The sequence below is a fragment of the Euwallacea similis genome, chromosome 5 (assembly GCF_039881205.1).
Source record: "Euwallacea similis isolate ESF13 chromosome 5, ESF131.1, whole genome shotgun sequence".
NCBI classification, from domain to species: Eukaryota; Metazoa; Arthropoda; class Insecta; order Coleoptera; family Curculionidae; genus Euwallacea; species Euwallacea similis.
Window position 1 is genome coordinate 6,200,758 of NC_089613.1, and position 23,662 is coordinate 6,224,419.

Genomic DNA, 23,662 nt, shown 5'->3' on the forward strand with positions numbered 1-23,662 from the left:
CGTCTTAATTATAGAATTCCCACAACAAATGTTTGAATATAATTAAAATGGAATGATAAATTCGCTTTGAGAATTTGTTCTCCTAACAACCTGTAGGAAATCTCTGAAAACTGAACATTTCTCAGGGAAGTTCAAGGATTCTCTAGAAAGCTTCAAGAACTATCGAGAATTTGCTGGTAATTAAAAAGCACTCAGGTGGCTCTAAAAATTCCTTAGTGGTTAGAGAAGGTATCTAAAAATTTCATAATAATCTTCCTCACGAAACTGTTGGAACTCTATTAACAATATAAAAAAACTATTTCTAATAGAAAAACTCTATAAAAGTCCTGAGTATGTGTTCTGCGAACAGATATACAGTGGTAGCGAAAAATATGGAAACTTTATTTATTTTAAATTTTATAGTTTTGTATCATCGAAAGAAAGTAATAAGTATTTAATGGAAAAGATAATATCAAATAACACTAAATAAAAACAGAAATGGGAATAAAAAACAATCTATTAGTATATTGACTTTATTACACTTTAGTGAAAAACTGTTGGTCAAAAGTATGGAAACTAAAATAGTTATCCTCTTTTTTTAATAACTTTCATAAAACATTCGGTACTTTATTGCATAACGCTTTTCCTTAATGACTGCTGCACATTGTCGTGGCATAGAATCCACCAGAGAAGCACAGTTTTGTGTAGAAATCTTTTTTCATACTTAATTTAATAAATTGGATAGTTCATTAACGTTGGTAATGTTATTTTGATGAACTTGTCGGTCTAAATGCTCCCAGAGATCCTTTATGGGGTTTAGATCTGGTGACTGGGACGGCCAAGCCATTAGAAGGACGTTATTTTCATTTAACCAATGTTTAATTAAATGCGATTTGTACTTAGGGTCATTATCTTGCTGAAAAAACCATCGTAATGGCATTTCTTCTTCAGCATAAGGCAACATATTATTTTTCAACGTCTCAATAGGCAAAACCATCCATAATATCTTTAATTTAAATTAACGGCCCAATACAAGATTTAGAAAAGCAGCCCCACACCATCACGCTGCCCTCTCCGTGTTTCACAGTAGGTAATTGATATTTATAATTATATATTTTATTCTTTGATCTTCTGACATGTTTTTTGCCATCACTTCTAAATATGAAACTTACTTTCATCAGTAAAAAGAACAGTATTCCTTTGGGCGGTAACCACGATATATATTCACGTGCAAATTGAAGTCGGACCTTTCGATTCTTTTTTAAAATTAAAGGTTTTTTTTGCTGCAACTTCAAAATAATCCCTGAGTATTTAGACGTGGTCTCACAGTTCGTGATGATACCAAAATGCCCATATCGCTCATTTTTTTGGCAATTTCAGTAAAAGATTTTCTTGGAACTGCCAATGAAATGCGTTTAATAATTTTTTCTGCTCTTTTATTCAACACTGTAGGTATTCCTGATTTTAAAGTAATTGCAGTCGTGCCTCTTTGATTGTACTTTCGAATTATTTTTGAAACAGTCCTTTTTAAAATATTTAAATTTCGACTTATAGTAACTTGTGTAACTCTTGCCTTGTCTAGCTCTATTATTTTATCTTTTAAGTCCAATGGAAGATACTTTTTATTGACTATAACACTTATAGATATTCCCCACAAACAGATTTATTCAAGTCAAAGTAAATTAAACTACAACCCATTTTGCTTTTAGTTTCCATACTTTTGGCTGACCAAATTTAGGTCTTATTTCCAAAAGAAACTAAATAGCTAACATTGAACGAATATTGTCAAGAAATAGTTTGTTTATCTAAAATGCATGAAATTTTAATATAAAAGAAATTTAAATAATAGAGTTGTCGCCATGTAATAAATAATAAGTTTCCATATTTTTGACCACAACTGTATATTTTAGAAGCAATTCCTATCTTTTTGTTTTTATTTTATTTTAGTCATATTTCTTTTATTTGTGCATTTGATATTATTACCTGATGACTTATTTCACTTAGCAGAAACAACATTCCAAAACCCTTATCGATTGATAAGACATAACAATAAATAGGTGTATTTAGTCGCATTATTTCGATTTACGACCAGGGCTCCATTATTAAGAAACCACAGAATTTCACCCTAAATTCTGAAAATAGTAAGTAATTGCTACATCTACAAGTTTGAAAGACCTGCGACTTAAAGTAAACTTAGCGAGACGCCCTTGCTCCACTACCATGAAAATTCAGTGCTGCACTGCTGAATGTAAGAGCAGAAAATGGCAACAGACTTGTCTGCTCTCTACAACCAACTTGCGAGACTGATTTATGACCTTCCTACGAGAAGTGGTAAATACTCTTGTTCTTCGCATTTGTTGACTGTCTCATATAACAATCTCGAACTCACTCGATGAACCTCTCAGCAGGATCTCGAAACGCTTAGAGATTGAGGGGTATACCAGATGAATCAGCCTGTCTATGTCTACCTCAAATTCTCATGAAGGCTCGCCTCATTTTTTCTGTCTTATTCTCAACTGGGGCCAGAACACGAGATCTTTGCATTCATTCCCGAATCGCAGCAGCAACTGGCATTCGCAGTCGCGTTAAATTGAGTTTTGTAGATTGTCCAGGAACGGGGTGTGCTAAAACTCTCTGGAGAAATTTTGTCATCTTCGATATGGTATTGCAGAAATATCTTTTCCAGTTCAACGAATATCTGGTAAAAAGTGCCCATTATTCTTTTTTTCTAGTCGTTGCTCTCTAGCTGCGAGACGGTTCATTAATTCCTTTTATATGAGCGCCTCCCTCTGTTCTTGGCGACACCTTTCCTGTTCCTTTCTAAGCAGCTTCTATTCTTACGGCGCAGCACGTTGTCCTTTTACCACGTTATGCAGGCCTTTAGTCACTGATATAAAACACGTAATGTCCGGTATATAAGCACGCACTTGCTGTTCAACACCAAAATCTCCTCAACCGGAATCCAAATTCTAACACTGATTGTTGCGATTTCCAGGATTTGAATAATTCCAATATATCCGCTAGCAAGGTAAACACTATTTATTAACTCGATAAATGATCAGAACTACAATTCACCAAATCACAGTCCGCTAATAAATCACTATTTGGTTACTGAACACTGTAATATCGCTTATTACAATCGGTTCGTTTTTAAAGCGGTGCTAGTCTTAGACCACGCCATTCTTAACATTAGTCTCCTTATATACCTGAAGGTTCTGTGAATACAAGATTCTTCAATTTTCTTAGAGGCATGCAAAGATTCAAGTAAACAAACATACCAATATATTTGGCATGCATAAAAGAAACAATAAATCACTTGGTCGAGCGCCTACCATAAACTCTTTTTTGCCCCTATCTTTTACCTGCGGCGACCGCACGCCACCATGACAGGGGATGATATATCCTCGCACATATTTTGATTCAGGTTTATCGCTTTGCTTAGTTTAATTTTTCACCGTTTCATATGTCCTACACCTTGAAAACATATCTCAAGTTATTTTTAACGTTTTCATTGGAGAAACGCACGACAGCCATTCGAAATTCCCGGCCACTTCAACGTTTAATTAAATTCTGCACGAGATAAGTGAGCAAATTGTCCTTTGTGAAAATATATCTCCTTGAATAACTGGTCAACGTAAATTAATTAACGAAGCTGCAATCCCTGATGATATTTTGAGTGTCTCCTTTGAAAAGTAATCTAAACAGTTCTCTCATGTGGCTCTTAATTTTCGCCGACCTAAACCCGACATTTCAATTAAATCCCGTGTAATGGACAAATAAACACGAAATCATGCAGGTATATTTCGAAATCAAGACCTCTTTCGCTCATAAAGGCATCATCTGTTTATACAAGTGTATATTCATGGCATATACTAAACGTGCTTTCGGTGAATTTGCCGGAAACCGTTCTTCGCAGCAAGAGCTCTTAATTCCATAATAATTCCAGAAGCAGCGAAGCTCTGAGATAAATGCAAAGGCAATTTGTCAACGATACAAACCGAAATTACATCCAGACATTGTTCGACGTTGAAAGTTTCGAGTTGTCCATTAATCTCTATTAAAGTTTCTTCCATTAAATCTGAGAAAAGTTACATTAGAGCATTGTAACGGCGCAATATTTTCAAGTTTGAATGATGCTACCGATTCCGCTTTGTCAAAACTTTATTATTTCCAAAACTTAGAAACATCGTTTTCCTGGTTTAAGATTTCTTTGACTCTAGTTTTTCACGTGGGAGTGTCAGTTTAATGGCGCCATTTAAAATAATAGAGAACGACACAGACCTTCGTTCGGAGGATTACTGCTTGAATCGCTCGAATGCTGCGGAGAACGGAGCCCCACAAAATTATTTTGTGAACGACTTGAAAATTTGCCAACAAGCTGCTAAATTCTGGGACGCAAATGGAAAGAAATATAACTTCGAAGTGAGTTTCTCTAACAGGGCCCACACGTGGAAAGACAAGACTTACCTGAACGACGCTCAACTTCTAATGACAGAGATAGAGATCGTCCTCCTTGATGAAAATCAAATTTAATTTGGACCTATTCATTTCCTTTCGTACATATGGTACGGTCCTGAAGCTCGCTGATCCAGACCCTGCGCCAAAAGGTCGGAATCACCTTTTGAATTCTCTCAAATGGCTTTAGTCCGGCGTTTGATTTGTCTTATAGAGACTGGTTCAGCAGTGATTTCGTAGGACGTCCGATTAACAAATGGCAGGGATGTTAATGGATTAAGATTAGAATGCTCTCAGGATATTGGGCCCAGAACTGACCATAGGCTTCATGTTGACATGGTACAGTCACAAAATCCTTGTACTGAAACAGCCACAATTCTTTTTAAATGAAACATATTGATTTGCACCCCTGATGACATTCGCAACCAAGACAATGAGGTGCTTTGAGTCGAATATTTCTTCAGAGATAACAAAAATCCCTCCATAAATTAAAACTTCAATGTTCTATTCCAAAAATTTTATAGTGCGAATGGACTCCTTAAGAATAAAATTTAGAACATTTTATTTTGGTTCAGTTAAGATTGCTCTTCTTTTATCTATGTTTTTGTAACATTCCATTACTTACAATGTCATGTTTGTTTTACCTTTGGCTGGCTGTTTGTTGGCCATTTTTCTCGAAGCAATTGTGGTCCACTGCATCTACGATATTTTTGATGCTGTGGCAAATAAACAAACCTAATTCTAACCCAATGCATGAAATGGGATTCGAGTGAATCTCGTATTCCCGATTTGTCAGCAACAAACGAGTTAGAGTCGCTTACCGAAAATCCTGAAAATGCAGCACGAAAGGTCAAAGTTAAGGAATTAATTGTAGACTTCCTGTTTAGATACTCGGCACAATACTTTATTGTAATTTTTACAGTAAATTTTACCCACGTAACGTTTCTTGCAGTACTGAAATACTGCACACTTCAGTAAAGGTTGTGACTTTGTACTTTGTTGTTGATGACTGCCTCTGTATGCGTTATAAAGGTATCACTAGTTCAAGTCGGAGCATACGAATTGCGCAAGTGGGAGAAGGACCGCATAAACTTTAATATGCGCCCGACAAAGACCAACAACTAAGTGGGCGGAGCCAGTCCAGTCGACGTCTCCACTTCGATGTTTAGATTAGTATTGATGTAGCTACCTTCACGGCGATGGAATTTGTTAAAAATATTAGAGTAAAAAGTGCCAATGTAAATAAATTGTTGAGTTATGTAAATGAAAAGATGAAACACGCAATTCTTGTTTAATATAACCGTCAATTTTCTTTTAGCGGTCCGAAAAATTAATAGGTCTTATTAGTTCTGAACCTCGATCAATAATAATTTTTACTGCTTCAGACACATACATACCGAACCCTCTGTTTATAATATTTTAAAGCGAGCAAGCCTATATTGTTGCTTATTGATTTATCAACCTCGGGAAAGTGATACTATATAAATTTTGCCTTATTAAGAACTGCTTTATCCAACATAAATAAAAAAAAACAAAAGCACAATACTTCTGCGCATTAAAATCGAAATTTCTTTCATGCTTTACCTGCACTAGTCAATTTATTCACTTTCCGGTATCGTTTTACTTCGTCTTGAGACTATCAGTGTTGCAGGCTCAGTCTTGGACCCACCAAAAGATTATAAACAAATATCAGAGAATTCAAATCATCATATGCATTAGTGACGTAACTAAGTTATACTATAATAGGTGAAATGTACAATTATAATTAAAAATTCTAAAATAATTTAATCCATCGCTAGAACTTATGTTAGCAAAAATTCTGAAACGGTTAGAGATCTGGCAAAACACTAGACTAAATCCGCACACTTTTACTAGTCTCTCAACCCATTTCGTTGGTCTTTGTCGGAGGTATATTCAAACTTATGCGGCCCTTCTTTCACTTGCACAGTTCCTATATGCCGACTTGAATTAGCGAGACCTATATATCGTGTACAACATTTATTAGTCTAACAAATGCTCAAAACGTTGCCTTTCCGCATCGAAATATTTTTTAATTCTCATAAACGATCTCGAAACATTTCCAAGCATTTCTTCGGTGATTGCTTTACAAGATGCTCTAATGTGGTTTTCATATAATTCGGAGTTGACACTTTTTTTTAAGATAATCTCAAAAAAAAAGTTTAATGGGATCAAATCAGGTGATCTGGATAGCCAGTTCACTGGACCATTGCATCCTATCCACTATTCAGAAAACATTTCATTTAAGACATCGTGTCCCACATGAACATAATGGGCTGAACATCCATCATGTTGATACCACAAAGCAATTCTTTGGTCAAGAGTAAGGTCTTCCAGTTCATCATCAGTAGATCATTTAAAATAAAACTACGATATTTCTTTCCATTTAAATTCTTTCAGTAAAAAATGATTTTATCATTTTTTTGCCGGTAATGCCACATTAAAAAACAAATTGACTAAAGTCTTTGATGCTCTACTTGTCTTAACCAGTGAGGATTTACCGTTGCCGTGAGGATACGTTGAAAAAAAACACATTGACGAAAAAGTTTTCATTCAAATCTCATTTTTCCCTTGTCCAAGTACAAAATTGCACCCGCTTTTCAATATCGTCGCTATGTAATCTTGCTGTCAGGAAACATGATACGAATGCAACTTATTAAATTTTAAAATGTGATGCACACTGGCCAACGAAATGCTCGAATCGCTTGACAACTGACAGCAACTCACATGCAGATCCGCAGCTACAGCCGCTAAAATAGTTATTCAGTTATGTTTATTGGTGGCAGCTCTTGCGCGTTTTTTTTACTTGTCTCCACGTTGCTATTTTCAACAAATTTCTTGATTATTTAACAAAAAATGTGGCGACGACTAAGTGCTCTTTCTTCAAAAAATCTTTGCACATAAATCTGATAAGCCTCAGTGCCGTTTTGACCACTTTTTTTATAAGGTAACACCATTTGCATTTAGTTTTCTTTAGAAAAGTTCTCCGTTTTTCACTTTTAAATTAATAACTTTAATTGAAAAACAAATAATTAGCTTCGTCTTAAAGATTTCTTTGAAATTTATAAATAAATTCGACATCCATAAAAAAATTTACAAATACATTCTAATCAAATAACATGGCCTTTTTGTTCGACTGATAAATGTTTAAAAATAATTTTTACCATGATTTTAGATTAATTTTTAGAATCTGTGAATTTTTATTTTCCATTAATCATTTTTTTTTTCGTAATTTAAGTCATGTGTTATTTTAAATGTATCATTTCAACTTTTGTTGACATATGGAAATAGGAAACTAAAAAAAATCCTGCAAAAAATACTTAATTTTTTAATCTCTTTACAAATTTATTTTTAAAAAAATGGATGTTCCCTTTAAAAAATCAAAGTTAGCCTTGAAATGTCCTTTAAATGTCCTTGAGTAAAAATCTGCTTATGCGCATTGGACGTCCCCTTTCATAACAGTTAAGGTTTGTTTCAAACTTTTTTTAATTTTAAATTTGGTTTCGGAGATAACCGCTTATGTCATTTTAAATGAACATTCTGTAGATATCATTTCTCGATAGAGACTTAAAAATTCTGCACTAGTTCAATGAACATCGAAGGTACTGAACTCGTGTTTCTCTGAGAAAAGGGTTTTTACGGAGCCAAATACACTCAAAAATTAACGTCCTTGATTATTTCATTTGAAAGACTCTTTGTCCTACCAGATTCCATTGTAAAGGCCTGAAAGGGCCTCCAGAATAGTGTCATAGTTAATCTATTCAGAAGTTTTCCATAGATCTCAAAACTTGCCAACACAGAAATCGCAACTCTTGCGGCTATCATAGAGGTGTTTCAAAAAAAAGGAAAGGCAGAATTGGTGTTCACAAAGAGCGGGAAATCACGAATAAATGAGACGTCGAAAATACAGTTCTTAATGACTCGTCTTATTCCAGCCCTCTCGAAGAAGTTTCGGCTATTTTCTTTCGAACACGTCAACTGCCTGAAATTACTAAATCTCTAGTTATTTTTGATCAAACCTTTCCATTGTTATTGCATGACCTCACATTTTCTGGCAACATTATTTCGTCTCTACAACGAACATACGGAACTTCATAAATTCACTTAAATAAACCTGAGTCACTCGGTATATTTATGCGCCATACTGTGTTTATTACCAGCGCTTGTTTATGTGCGACATAAACATGCCCCATTTGATTTAATTTAGCAACAGATCTGCAGGAATATGGTTGGGATTCGTACGACCGCTATTTGTCTTGGTTAGCTGCTTACGAACAACTAGCCCTATGCACCGACCTGTTTTATGCTTTTTTGGGGAATAAGACTCTGTGTAACATAAAGGGACAAAACTGAGAAATTTATTCCGTGACTAAAGGAAAAACATCATTTTCCCCCGCGAGGAGGAGGAGGAGGACCTCTGCTGCTTCTCACTTATTTCCAGATGCACAGCCAAGAAGGAAATGACTTCACCTTCTCTTTTAGTACCGTCGAGACAATTTTTACAAGCTGCCAATTTCTTTCCTGTCGAAAATTCCCCGGAACATCTTTTGTAAGCTTCAGCACAGCTATTAAATGGGCTAATTAAAAAATCCAAGTGGTTCGCTCAATTTGATTAAAACGAAACGTTCGGCGAGGCAAAAAGTATTTGAAATTTCAACTTAATAGGGATTCGTCCTCCTTTTCTCTTTTTATTACAGGGATGTGCTTTGTGCCGAGGTGCAATTGCGAATCGCCTTTAATCTTGGATATCTATATTTGAATGCAGAAGCAGGGAATATTCTACGTAGAAATATTTTCAAGACTGTTGCTGAACTGCTCGTTGAATACTTCTTGACTTGAGGACTCTTTGAATTGCGCCAATTAGAATATCAAAGAACTTAAAAATCATACGAAGTTAAAATGCAGCGTTTCTGAAATTCGGTTTGGTTCAGGTTTCAGGGTGTAATGAAAACAAGTGTAGGAATGGGATATTTCGTAACCCCCTTTTTTGTTTTCAATTAGGGAATTACATGAAAACATCCTGTTCCGCACTTCCATTCCCTTTTATCCCCCTTGAATTACAGGAATCTAACCCCTCAAAAATGCTAGTTTAACCGGAACAATCTCTTCTAAATGAACTGGACCCCAACCAACTGCGCAAATTCTTCCATTTTTTAATTTAAAAATTGAGCTTTTTTGGAAATGCGCTCTAGTTATAGCTACAAATTGTGTTAATTCAATTTTTGGAGTTTTAGTTCAAATGATTCAATGAGGGTTGATTTCATTTCCGTCCTAATATGGTGCGCTAAGCCGATTTACGATTTTAATGAGTGAGATTTACCGTCAAAAATGTGCTGGACTATTTTGTGCTCTAAATTATTAATTGCAGTGGAAAGATGGATTTGCGTAAAAAATTTATGGAGAGTGGCCGCTTCTTTTTTGCGGGGGAATTATGGGGTCGGCTTTGTGCCCAAAAGTGACATGTTTTATGTGTTTTGCGGTCGGATATAATGGTCTAGAGACAAAAGAGCTAAATATTTGTTTAAATGGGAAAATATGGCCGAAAACAAGCCTGCGAACAATTTCAGGCCCCAGTTCATATCTGAAGTAATACAGAGGTTTTTCGAGATTCAGATATACAATATCCCACATATGGAACCATAGCAAGTTGAATACTGATTTCTTCAAAACCGCGTGCAAGTGAGGTTTATTGATTAAAATGATGATGAATTTATTGACTAAAAATAAAGTATTTGTAGATTAATTCAGGTTAGTCCATTCGATCCTCAATTTTTATTGTAAGTAAAAAATTGGAGGACCAAATGTAACTTTTCCTTAATTAGAGGACAATATGGCTGCAACTGCGTGTCTCATTTCATATGCAACGAGGTGCGATTAATTCTGTCTTCATTTTACTTAAATGAAGAGAAGTTTCGGTATTAACGTTTATGAACTTAAAAGATGGGGTTTAAAATGACCACAGCCCTACAGCAAAATTTACATGTCGACTGGCGTGAATGACCATTTCTACGAATGCAAAATTTAAAATATTATAACAATTTTAATGAGAGTAAAAAATGGAGAATCCAGCATACTATTTCCTTGAACTGGAAACCCGTATTAATTAATGTTTCTCTACTATAAGTGAAATGCAGGTGTTTTATATTGAAAAAGTTAAATTTGTCACCTAAGTGTTTCGGTTTTCAAAATAAATTACGAAGGACGTAGAGATTCAAAACGTTCAGTATCTCCAAGACAATTCAGTGCACCCTATTCGGACATCTAAATGTCGATTTTTTAAAACTGAACAATCCTCTAGCCTGAAATGTAGTCAGTATTAAACTTAGACGTACAATGGAGTTCAAATGTACTCACTGCGCTCCCCAATTTCACTCCAAAATCTGAGAAGAATCTGCGCAAAATCAGCTCCAAATTGAGGCATAAAACCCAAACGATCGCCCTACTAATTCAAAATTAACACCTTTTACTGCCCCCGTCAATCACCAAAATCCAGGAATGAAATTAGATATATTTCAAGCCCACTTTGGCAATTATTTCAATCGATTCTCTGAGGCTCTGTGGCTCTAACAGCTGTAGGTGTCATTTTATCCCTAAACCGGATCGGGGCACGATAATTGGGACCGTTATGCTTGTAAGTAGAGCTTAATGAGAAGCATCAGGTTTCACATGAGATTCTCATTGTGGGAGAAATCCCAATTATCATTAGGGGACACGAATTGGTAATTGGGACCGTGCCAAGGAAATTAATTGAGAAAGACTAGACATTTCTAGTCTTTAAGTAAATTAATATTTTTCTCTTGTTTCAGCCAATTCTAGTCAATACGCTCATTATGTGTTTAACACATTAGACCAAGACCACAGTGGACTGATCAGTTTTGAGGTAAGTCAAATACATTATTTTTATGAATTTAATGTGAAGCACTTTAGAGTCTATGAGAGCGATTTAGGGTAAGAATTTTTAAACACTTCATGTTTTATTAAGATTATTTATTTATCGCCATGTTAACTTCAATGGAATCTCTTCTCACGCATAAACCGTCCATCAATCCGCTTTAGCTTTGCTGAATTTAGCTCTTACTTAAAGCCGATTTAAAGAGGCGTCTCTCAATAAATTCACAGGCGCTTATAGAGCCAGATATTGAGCAGATTTATCCATCACTCCGTGTAACGTATTCACCGGTCTGTCCTTGGATTGGGGACAATTTGTTAGGGAATCACATGATGCCCATGTAACGTGACTTCTTGATTTATGTTCCTACGCAGTTCCGGAATACTTGAAACCACACGTTCTGTCTGACCTGCTGTGCGATTTAAATTAAAAATGCGTACAGGAGCGTAGGGAAGAGGTTCTGCATAGAGACCCTTCAGTTTTGGAAAAAAATTCTGATTAGAATTAGAAAAATAAACGAATAAAAGTGCTGCAAATTTCAGTGGTACCGAACTCTCTGGAACTCGGGAACAGATAAAGCTACTAAAAGTGAGAGGGTACTTTCCAAAGTTTCAATGTGTTTGTGGGTTTTGGTTAGACGAATAATCTGTTTCTTTTAAGGTAAGAAATAGGTAAAAATTTAATTATTTTTTTTATTTTATAATAATTAAAAATAAATTAAATATAATTAAAATTGAAATTTTAAATTTTACTTTTTTTTAATTTAAGGTAATAACTAAGTTAAAAGGTTACTAGAAGGTTCCATTTAAATAATTTTAGCCTTAATTGTTTCCACATAATTCCGCCGAGTTTGAGGTTAAAAATGAGTTTCAAAATGCTGGAAACAACTTGATACGCCACTGAAACCATCGCATATTGGGATTTTCTGGTGATTGATTCGGGAGTGAACTGATTATAAAACAATCGCCTTGTGTGACGACTGCGCACTTTTTCTCCCTTTGCCAAAAGATGAACGAATTTTTTTTAATATTGAAAACAATAAAAAAAAGTCCTTTGCAAGTATTAGGTCGTGTAGTATGAAATGAGTAGATTCTCGAAATGCCACATTCAACTGCGAATAACTTCACTCTAAATCTATATTTGAACTTGACTTTTTTATGTGGAAAAGGTACATTCTTCCTCTTTCGATCAGAGTTTAAAGTGTTAAAAATTATTGAAAACTTTTATTTTTATAAAAATTTTTGTGCAGCCATGCAAAATAGTGAAATTCGTGTGTTAATGAAATATGAGTTCCACCGTGGAACCACAACAGCTCAGACGGCTCGCAATATTAATGATGTGTTTGGTACTGAAGTCACTTCACAGCAAACAGTATCTCGTTGGTTCATGAAATTTCGTTCAGGCAATTTTGACCTAACAAATGAATCACGTGGACGACCTGAAACTCAAGTGGATAACGATTATCTGAAAGCCGTGGTGGAAGCGAATCCACGTCAAAGTGCAAGCGAATTATCATTAATATTCAGTGTAACCAAAAAAACAATATTGACTCATTTGGCTGAAATTGGTAAGGTGAAAAAGCTGGACAAGTGGGTACCGCATGAGTTGAGCGACATACAGAAAGAACGATGTCTCGAAGCTTGTTCTTTGTTGTTCTTTGTTGTGCCGATATAATAACGATCCATTTTTGAATCGGATTGTTACTTGTGATGAGAAATGGATCCTATATGACAATACCAGTGCGAAAAAAAAACTTCATCAAAAGAAGCTTATGGTGTCCGTTTGGTGGTCCAACGCAGGTGTCATCCATCACAGCTTCGTGAAACCTGGTGAATCGATTACGGCTGATGTCTACTGCCGACAACTGACCGAAATGATGAGGCAACTGACGGTTAAGCAGCCAAGATTAGTCAATCGAAGCGCACCGCTTTTGTTGCACGATAATGCTCGGCCACACACCGCACAAGTCACCTTGGCCAAGCTACAGGAGTTGGAATTGGAAACTCTTCGTCATCCACCGTATTCACCCGACTTAGCACCCATTGATTACCACTTCTTTCAAAATTTGGATAACTTCTTGGTAGGGAAAACATTCAACTCCGACGAGGCTGTCAAAGCTTCCTTCCAAGAGTTTATCGACTCCCGGCCTGCAGGCTTTTACAGCAGGGGAATCAATGAACTTCCCGTTAAATGGCAGAAGTGTATTGATAATGGTGGTGCATATTTCGATTGACAATAAAAACATTTCATATGAAAAAAAAATGACTAAAGTTTCAATTCAATTCTACTCATTTCATACTACACGACCTAATAAAAAGGGCTTCATTCATAAATCGTCTGATGATATATTTCCGGCTCAAAGCTAGAAATAAAAAATGGCCCACGATATAATATGTTCGCTGGTTTTCGCAGTCTCGGACGTATATTTCTTATGTCGGGGAATTTATCTCTTTCTTCGTAAAAGAAAAGCCACGAAATTCTAAAAACGCACTTTGACGGGTGTCCCTTTGATAAATCTAGGTTCATGAATCTTTGCTTATGTGGGAAAAAGGTCGGACGAGAGGGAGAAATGTTTTTCGCTTGAGGTGCATAGGTAAAATTTCTAGTGCATTCAAGGCAAAAGTGGATATCGTTCTTTAATAAAACTTTGCAAAAATTCTTTTAACGTTTGGTTTCGTTGGAAGCTTGCGCAAACATTTATTCATTAGTCAGATGCCGATACTACATTGACTAATGGTATGTGAGAATACTACTTCAAATTTTGCTAACCTCACGATTTAATCATTGAACTAAGAAATTCCGCATCTTCAACCACAAGCTTAATCAAAACCGAACAGTACACAACTTTTAGGGTTCTGACCCCAAAACCCTACGAATCTAAACTCATCTCACCAATAAATTGTCGGTAGTTCAAAAACAATTATCCCACTTGTTTGTTGTTCAGATTTAAATTGTTTTAGGTCCCTCGGGAGGGTCATAAAACTATCCGGACTTCCAAAGTTATCAAGTCCCGGGCCATTTCGCATTTTCGACCCGAAACCAAGGCGAACAAATTGCTTCCTCTTGCAATTAGTCCGGTCACGGATTAACAAGTCATTAGTTTGCCACCGGAAATCATTGATGGATGAGTTTATTCCATGGTATATTTCCCGATTGAAAGAGATGCTGATATCGCTTAGAGTACGTGAGAACACAACCAAGCAACCAGCACGGACTCCTAAATTCGGGTCTTAATTTTGATAGCATTAATTATTCATCAGTTAAATGCTAAGGAACTCTAACATCAACTGAGAAATTCTTAGTCTGTTAACTCCTTCTTTGTACCCCACTTTGGTCTGTTTACACGCTGTACTTAGAGAAGAAACAAGTTTCATCTTAACGGGGTCGTTGACTTTAGAACTTTGACTTTTATGGGCGAATAAATCAAATGCCGTGCTTCCCTGGCTCTGGAATGTGGAACAGAATACATAAAACATTTCGAGATATAAGGGTAAAAGGCTCTTGTTGAAAGAAGATTAATAGTATTGACGGAAAGCAATATTACATTCAACTTTATACATTGTATCAATTGGACAGCCAGCACAAGGTCTGCATTTTACGACAGCCACGTGGATGTTACTCAACTTCTAAGTGAACTTTTAGGCCCTTATTATAGGCTGTTAGAAGATGTGTGGGCCACCGACTTGTTCATCGTAAAAACGGACACCAAATTCTGACAATAACTAATGAATTAACACAATAATTATTTGAAAATGGAATTAATTTCAATTATAATTTAAAAGTCAAAATTTGGAGCCCGTTACTTACCATGGATAAGTCGGAAGTCCACGCATCTACAGAAATATAACCCATGTACGAGGATAGCCCCAGAAGGGCCCGACCTGACATATAGATGGAGTTTTTTGCTAAAAATTTGCCTATATTACAAAGACCTAACCTTAAAAAGCTTATATCTAAAGTTTGAAGATGCTACGTTGATTTGTGTTAGCTTTGGAGTCGTTTTTATTGAACTCTTTTAGGGATTTTGTAAACATGGAAAAAATTCATCATGGATACATGATTGAATACTTTCATTTCGAAAGGTTTTAGTGAATCCAACATCAAAGCGGAATTAGATTCTACTTTGGAGGAATTTGGTCCTTTGTTGACAATTGTAAAATATTGGGTAACAGAGTTTACACGCGGTGGTACGAACTGACGAGACGAACTTCGCGGTAGCTGACCTAATGAGGTGGCCACTCCAAAAATTATGGTCAAAATCTACAAAACTATACTAAAAGACCGTTGGCTAAAATTGCGGAAGTTAGCAGATATAATAGTCATTTCAAAAAGTAATGTATATCGTGCAAAAGATGGGTGCCGCGATTACTCGCAATTAAACAAAAACAGCGCCGTGAGGATGTTTCATGAGAGTGTTTGGTAAAGTTTCACCGCAATAAAACCGAGTGTTTGCGTCGATTCATAATCATGGATGAAACATGAGTTCATCATTTCACACCTGAGACTAAGGAGTAGTCAAAACAATGGATTGAGAGGGGAGAATCGGCTCTAAAGAAGCCGAAAACTGTTTCATTTGCAGGAAAGGTGATGGCAGCAGTTTTTTGGGATACACGTGAGATAATTTTTTTTTACCACTTCCCTAAAGGAAAAACATTAAACAGAGAGTATTATGCAAATTTATTGCAGCGTTTAAGTGAAGAAATCAGGAAAAAGCGACCGTATTTGACGAAAAAGAAAATCTTGTTTCATCAAGACAACGTACCAGTCCACACTTCCGTCATCGCAATAATCAAAATCAACCAATTTGGTATCGTCCTTCTTCCTCACCCACCCTATTCGCCAGATTTAGCCCCCTTAGATTATTTTCTATTTCCAAACTCGAAAAAGTGGCTCGGTGGAAAGAAATTTGCCAATAATAAAGAGGTGGAGTGCGAAGTTGGTGCCTATTTTGAAACATTCGAAGCTTTTTACTACAAAATATAGAAGCCATAGAGCATCGCTGAGAAAAGTGTGTTAATCTCAAAGGAGTCTATGTTGAAAAATAATATAATATTTTTTCTTTTTTTTTTCTTTAAGTGATAAATCGGTATTTCTGGGACTATCTTCGTTGCTTTCGTAAAATCTAAGCCTTGGGCGTATGTTTAATTGATGGAACGTATAAATTTGTACATAACAACTTGTTAATCAATTAATTCAATCTAATAAGTAGATTAGTCCAATTCGCAAAGGTATGTAAGATCAAAGCGTATTAGCATTAACGAAATTACAAATACGGCTATAGAAATAAGTTAAGTTTTGGAGATTGTGCATAAGAATCCGACGCGTGCTGTTACTTTCTAGAGCAGTTTCTCACTAATTAAAAAAGAATACCTAACTAGATTTCCTCAAACTATAGATCATCGATATTTTATAGACTACTGTTCACCCATCAAGTAATGCCATACAACGTTTTTCCAATCATGACTTGTATAGGGAGGAATCTTAGGAGTGCATCAAAGAAGATTTTGTTTTAACCAGGCACTATTTAACTTTGCAATTAAGAATTTTAATTGCACTTTATCAACTTGGAAACTTCGGCAATAAATTTGTGAAGTCTCGTTAATTTAGGTTGATTAAAGAAGTTACTGGCAAGAGTTTGTGTATTAATTTATATAGGTAGGAGTAAAATTTCATGGCGACTTAATTTTTATAAGTATTTTTTTATTCATCTCGCTAAGTAGAATCAGTTTTCGACTTTTTAATCTGCTGAATTTCCAAATGATTCCGAATACAAATAGTTTCTCGAAACGTGTCTCCGTGGTTTTAGGTTAAACACATCCGAACAACTTCTCCGACGTTTGCGACGTAAATTACATTTCCTGTAGTTTTGCCTGCAATATGCCAAATCTGTTAATTTCGTTTGAAAGTTTGTTGTTTGTTGATCTGTCCAAACTAACGCTCATTTTATCAAAATGTTACGTCTGTTGCCTCGAAACTTGCTACGAGCTACAAATGGAAATCCTGAAAGAAAATTCTGCAAATTCATTAGCAACTTTCGGTTTAGTGTCAAAAAAATGTGGCTTAAATACTGCTGTATACCCCGCGATTCTAATCATCGCCTCAGAAAGGCTCTATTACCACGTACCGTTTAAATTCTATTTTTTACTAATTTTACTAATTATCGTACTCGACTATACCACATGAGTAAAATTTTCTCTGTTCTCACATAGCGCTTATTATTAAAATTTTGCACTCACCAAAATCGACCAAAAGCTATACAGGGTGAGTCAAAAAAGAATGGATCAACACTAAACTGGATATACTAGTTATCAAAATATTGTAATTGAGCTCAACATGGCTAATACCAATGTCACTAGTTTAATGTATAGTATAGATGTAATGTATAGTATAAATAGTTAATGTGTTCAAAGTTTAAGTTTTTTTCTGAAATTTTTACATAACTAAGAAAGATTTTATAGTATAAACCTGAAAATTGGTAATTTTATGTATTTTGATGTGAAAATTACGAATTTTAAGGTTATTTTCACGTAGCTCCTAGAGGGCGCTAGTTTCACCATGTTATTTAAGTAATTTAAGACACATTTTTTTATCTATTGAACTATGCTTAAAACTTGTCGAGAATTTAAAAGAACTATCAATTCTATGAAGCAAATGTACTCTTATTTAGGTTGTCTAAATCTATCAGTTTTTAAGTTATTTGCATTTAAAAGGTTCAATGTATTTTGCTATGATTTTTTTTCTTTTTTATTTATTTCCATACTCTTCAGACATTGTGACAGAGAATACAAGAAACCACGAATATATTTAAAAATAATAGGGAAATTTTGTTTAATATTCAGAGGCGTTTAAGAAAGTAGATTTTAAAATGTATTGAGGTAGGTGGTGAACACTTCCAACTTTTGATTTGAAGTTTATCATTATCACTATTACCAATAATTGTTATCGTTATTTAATATTGCTTTGATTACTTCTCTGTACCGTTCCCTCTTTTAAAAATAAAAAAATCATAGTAAAATACATTGAACCTTTTAAATGCAAATAACTTAAAAACCTATATTTTATGTTTGTACATTTTTCGTATAATTTTCTTACTGTTTCTTTTTTTAACGCATTATCTAAATTAAATACAGGGTTATTCACGTCATGCTACACAAAATATTACGGCCAAAGCATTTAATTATTTTGAATGCTTTTTCTTTGCGTTGTATAAAACTTAAATAGGGGTACATTCTAAAATTATTTTCCTTTTATACCGAGGGTAGTAAATAAGTGAAAAACATCAAAGTTATGTTTTTTTAATGAAACACCTAATATATTAGTACCGTTTTAGATTCCTTCAGAAAACTATATGTAAGTTTGATTAAGGTCTACCTACCCTAAACTTTAAGGATTTTGAAATAATTGAGATTTTGTAAAAATTTAGTGCTAATTTAAAAATTTTGTTTTAAAGAAAGTTTAAACTGAAGTAAGCCGAAATTCACACTAAACCTCATTTGCTTCCATAACTTCCTCAAATCAGAATTTTAAATTTAATTTTTTTTATAGAATTTTTTCTTTATTTAATTTTTTTTTTTTATTAAATAGAAGGATTGTTACCAGTTTTAAACAGAATATTATTGCATCTAGAAAAAAAATGCAATAATTTCGACTATCTCAAAAATTGGACAAAAATCAAGGATAACTTTTCAGCAAAACGGCTAATAAAAAAATTGTTAAAAAAAAGATATTAATTTTTTAAGGTCTGCAAGGATCTATAAAAAAATACGGGATTGTCATTTGAAAAAAAGTTTCCCTTGAAATGACCTTAAAATGACGTTTTGGCTAAAAGTCACTATCTTCATGACATGTCCCCCTCTTTACCGGACAACTTTTACTTGAAACTCTTTTTTCATGCAACGTACCGTTTTTGAGTAATTGTTAGGACTCGCGACGTATTACTATATCATGGATTATGGTTATGTTATTTATAGTATAAATGTTCAAAGTGAGTTTAAGAAGCTGATGTTACGCCCATGGACAACCCCAGCCATTGGGTAATACTGTTGGAATTCCCAGCGCTTAACACCCATCTTCGGCTGAGGGAAGTTACTTTATGATTGGGATTTTCAGCACTATTCTTTGTCGGACCAACATTGCGAATCTAAATCAAAGGTACCGCCAAACGAATACAATGGCTGGGCTCCAATAAAAGCGACCCTGCTGACCCTAGCGACCATGCCTCTAAGTGCTACGCTTTGACGCGACAAGGTAGCCTAGAAGCCGCTAATGGGGCTTTATCGGGAGTACGTCTATGGGTGTTACACCTCCGTATCAATACTTAAGGAGGGTACGAAACTGAAGAAGCTCTCTTTTCTCACTACTTCATCACGGACTCGTACGCGCTAGATTTCGCGTCAATATATTTTAAATAACGTGTTTCTCGATATTGTATAGTTGTTAATGTTACCAATAAACCTTTGTTAAGTTAAGAAGATTTAGTTTCTTTTATACGCGAAAACAGTGTCTCTGAGACTGCGAACCCAGGGTGGTCCTTCATAATCGATCAATCTAGTCCACGATCTACGTAGTTCACGGTTATCGTATCGAAAGGGGTGAATCGACCCAACCACGTACACGCGTCAAATTTGGACCAAACAGTAATCTTCAATCATAGCTTTATGTGGGACATGCTGTATCTTATAATAAATAAGAGAATACTTTGACCGCAATGTTCCGTGTAACATGACATGAATAACCCTGTATATAAGCGTAAGTCGGATTCTCACGTATCTCTCGGAAATTAACTTAGAGGCCTCTAACCAGACCTAAAAATCCGCATGTTGCCCTATGCAGGCCAAAGTGGATTAATAGGAGGACCGAACAAACAATTCGGAAACCAAATAAATCAGCCGGAGACCCCGAAAAGCCATACCAAGCAAGTCCAGTTACTTACATCTGGAAATTGGCCGCACTTTTCTTTGTTCTTGGGCCTCTGTGTTGATACCTACTAAATTTCCCTCAAAAATAGAATTTATCTTTCGCAAGGGAAGATTTATCTCCACTTGCGGCCACAAGTGGGTAAAGTTTTTAGCAGCCCTTAAGAACCCTTTGTCTATCCGAGAATCAGTAGATATTGTTTTTCATAATTTATTTTCCAGTTTTTGCTAACCCCTGAGAGTTACTCGATAAAATGTTTTCGTTGTACGCTTTTAAGGGGACGCTGTTTATGTTTTGCTGGTTTTTAAATTTATATTTCTCGCACTAAAGCTGCTTATAACAAAACAGGAAAAAATTTATGGAATCTAAAATGGATCGTCCAGCTTAGATGTTAGATAAACGCTGGTTTCGACGTATTGAGATAAAGCTTCGGGAATTTGCATTTCCAAACAAGATATGCAAATCTTGGATTATACAAACACAGCTTGAGGCGAGTTGCATGCACTGGTAATTGGGTTAATCATTTGCTTCGCAATTCAGGAAAAAATGCAATATATCTGCATAGTTTGCCTTTAAAATAACTTCGGGGGGTCTGTTGAATCAAGTGAAAAATCGAGTAATAAGTCCCAAGTTTATCCAATATTTAATTACGAAGCTTGATATTACCCAGTATGGTCTTTTTAAATGGGACAACCATGGGTGGAACTTCAAGAGACACGTGACATTATGTCGGCACCTACCAGCAAAAAAAGAAACTTGTGCATAAGATTTCAGACAGAAGTAAAAGATGAAAGTAAAGGCACTTTTTCATATTTAGAAGTTTTTTAATAACTTTATGTTTCATGTATTTGACGTCCAGCATTTTTTCTCAGCCTGGTGGCATTTGGTAGAAAACTTCAAGCTCTTTTTGATGATGAAAAAGCCTCTTGGAACAGCATTTTTCGTTTCTTTGAAATTTTCGGAAAGTCGTATATTTCGTGCACCCTTTGACATCCAGAGGCTGGAAAGCCACCTTCCTCTTGACCTATTTCACTCAGCGTCACCTCGCTTTATTTGATAGAAAATTTCAGGCATTGCACAAAGATTTTTTTAAAAATCTGTGATAGAATTTCTAGTCAGTTTTTTCAAAATTGATCCCTTAAAGCTGAAAAATATGGGGATTATGACCCATCAGCATCCCGAGGTTTAATCACAAGATAATATTACAGATTGAGGCCTCATTAAAACTTTCCAGTGAAAGACTAAAGTTTCCTTTTTATTCAAGGCGAAAATTCCCACACATAAGTAAGAGCAAGATTAATGATGAAACTCTGTCCGCTGATCCCCAAATTAGAAAACTTTCGATAGGTAATATGTCTAGACAAACCCACGTGGTGTTTTCTAGCAGGGTCATAATTACAGTGTAATTATAAGGGTGAGTTAGTACTGCATGAAGGGTAAAAAGGGCTGCTTTTACGTGTTTTCAAGAAATTCCCCAGAGGAACGTCGGAGAAGCGGAAATGCATATTCTCGCTAAGAATGAAGCCCACATCTTTCAACTGGAAAATTCAAAAGAAAAATGCGCTGAAAAGTTGGAGAAATCTACATTGTTTACTTAGGCAATATTGGATTTTACATACGAAGGGATGTGTCAAAGATAATAGGGTTTCATACACGCAGGGGAATTGGGATTTGGAGCCTAAGAAGGTGTTGTGCAGGGCTGGAACGAAATTTAATCAAACGCTTATACGTGGAATTTTTTTAATAAAAAGGAAGCTATTTACCAACAATGGTAATTCCATTTGAATATTTAATTTAATTTTGCGAAGCTGTGGATTTTAAGAAACGCCACAAACTGTTTGCCAATATATTTTAAAGCTTCCGAGATACAATATCATTTTGGTCCTTAATTTCACGATTTTTTATTACCGAAAATGACGGTTCAAAAAATGTGCCTTTCCAAAACTTCACAACCACATCTGAGGTATCCACAATCAACATAGGCCTCATATGAGTCCATTAAACCTCTAAACAGCACTTTTAAAATTACGAATTTTTTTCGAAATATATCAAAAGAGAGGGGTGCATTTTTTTTAGACTTTTCAAACTGTGAACCGCGATAACTCGGAAAAGGAAGACCTATAGGGCATTGGAGTTAATTCCTTTTTTTGTGGGCTGATCTGTTTGTTAAGCTATCAATCCCCTAAAAAGGAAACAATTTCATGCCTTAAACCATCTTCAAGATCTGGTAGGTGGGAACAAGCCTGTTATCACCTGTATCTATACAGGACGTTCAAAAAAGATGCGGCAATATATAAAGAGGTGATTGCCCAGGTCATTTTATATAAAAAAGTTCTTATAAACATAGGTCCGCAAACGCTTCGTTATCCATCTACAGGGTGTTTATCTTTCATTAAAAAAAACAGTAAAAATTAGATTTTTTCAAAACCGCTGGAGATATTATAATGAAATTTTAGGCGTGTCAATAGCTGTGGGAGACGCATACGTTGCAATACAAAACGATTTTTTAGTCTTACCAGTGGCGCACGTATTGGCACGTCACAGGCTATTTTTAACGAAAAAAATTGCACGCCGGAAGGAAAATGAAAAATATTTTTGAATTCCTTGTTCAATTGTGAAGGAAAAAGCTCTCTTGATATTTTATCGTACGACGCCCCGTTTTTGAGTGAAAAAAAATATTTTAGTGCATGTTCATTTATCATAGAAAACATTTTTTAAACATTCCAGGAATATTTGCGAACAATTCGACTAAAAATACCTGTTCTATTCAATAACATAGATGTGTTTAAAAATCATGAACGTGAATATGACGTGATTAATAATTTTGTATCTGTCGAATTTGTTGAAGTCCCTTATCATGAATCACTATAGCTATACGAATGCCGAAATGACCGATATGCACTTCATTTATGGACTTGCTGATGGCAATGCATTAGAAACTAGACAGTTGTACACTGAAAGACTTCCTGACCGTATTGCTCCTGACAGAAAAACTTTCGAATGTATTCATCGACGCCTTTATGAAACAGGCACATTAAGACGAAGTGGAGGAACAGGAAGGCCAAGAAGAGCAAGAACGGTAGAGGTGGAAGAGGATATGCCGAACATGATTGAAGAAGATCCAGGTACTTCTACTCGAAAAATTGCTGACGCTTTCGATGTAAGTAATGGGACTGTTTGGCACATTCTTAAGGACAATTTATTGTATCCATTCCACATACAACGCGTTCAATCAAGCACTTCTTCCTGCTGATTTTCCTCTACGTATGTGTCAATGGCTTTTGCGCAAAATTATTCAAATACCTCTACTCCTGATGCTGATTCTGTTCACCGATGAAGAGAGTTTTCCAAAAAATGCAATAAGGAATTTCCATAATAACCATGTATGGTGGGACGAAAATCCAC

At 35.4% G+C, this 23,662-nt stretch overlaps 1 protein-coding gene across 3 annotated transcripts in view; it reads left to right on the plus strand.

Annotated features, from left to right (window-relative positions):
• The window catches only part of LOC136408835 (Kv channel-interacting protein 1-like), a 154,238-nt gene that overhangs the window by 122,150 nt on the left and 8,426 nt on the right, over nucleotides 1-23,662 (plus strand). For all 3 annotated transcript variants that reach the window (XM_066390017.1, XM_066390018.1, XM_066390016.1), the window contains one exon: nucleotides 11,259-11,332. In XM_066390017.1, coding sequence (XP_066246114.1) covers nucleotides 11,259-11,332 — 74 coding nt within the window. The remainder of the gene's footprint in view (nucleotides 1-11,258; nucleotides 11,333-23,662) is intronic.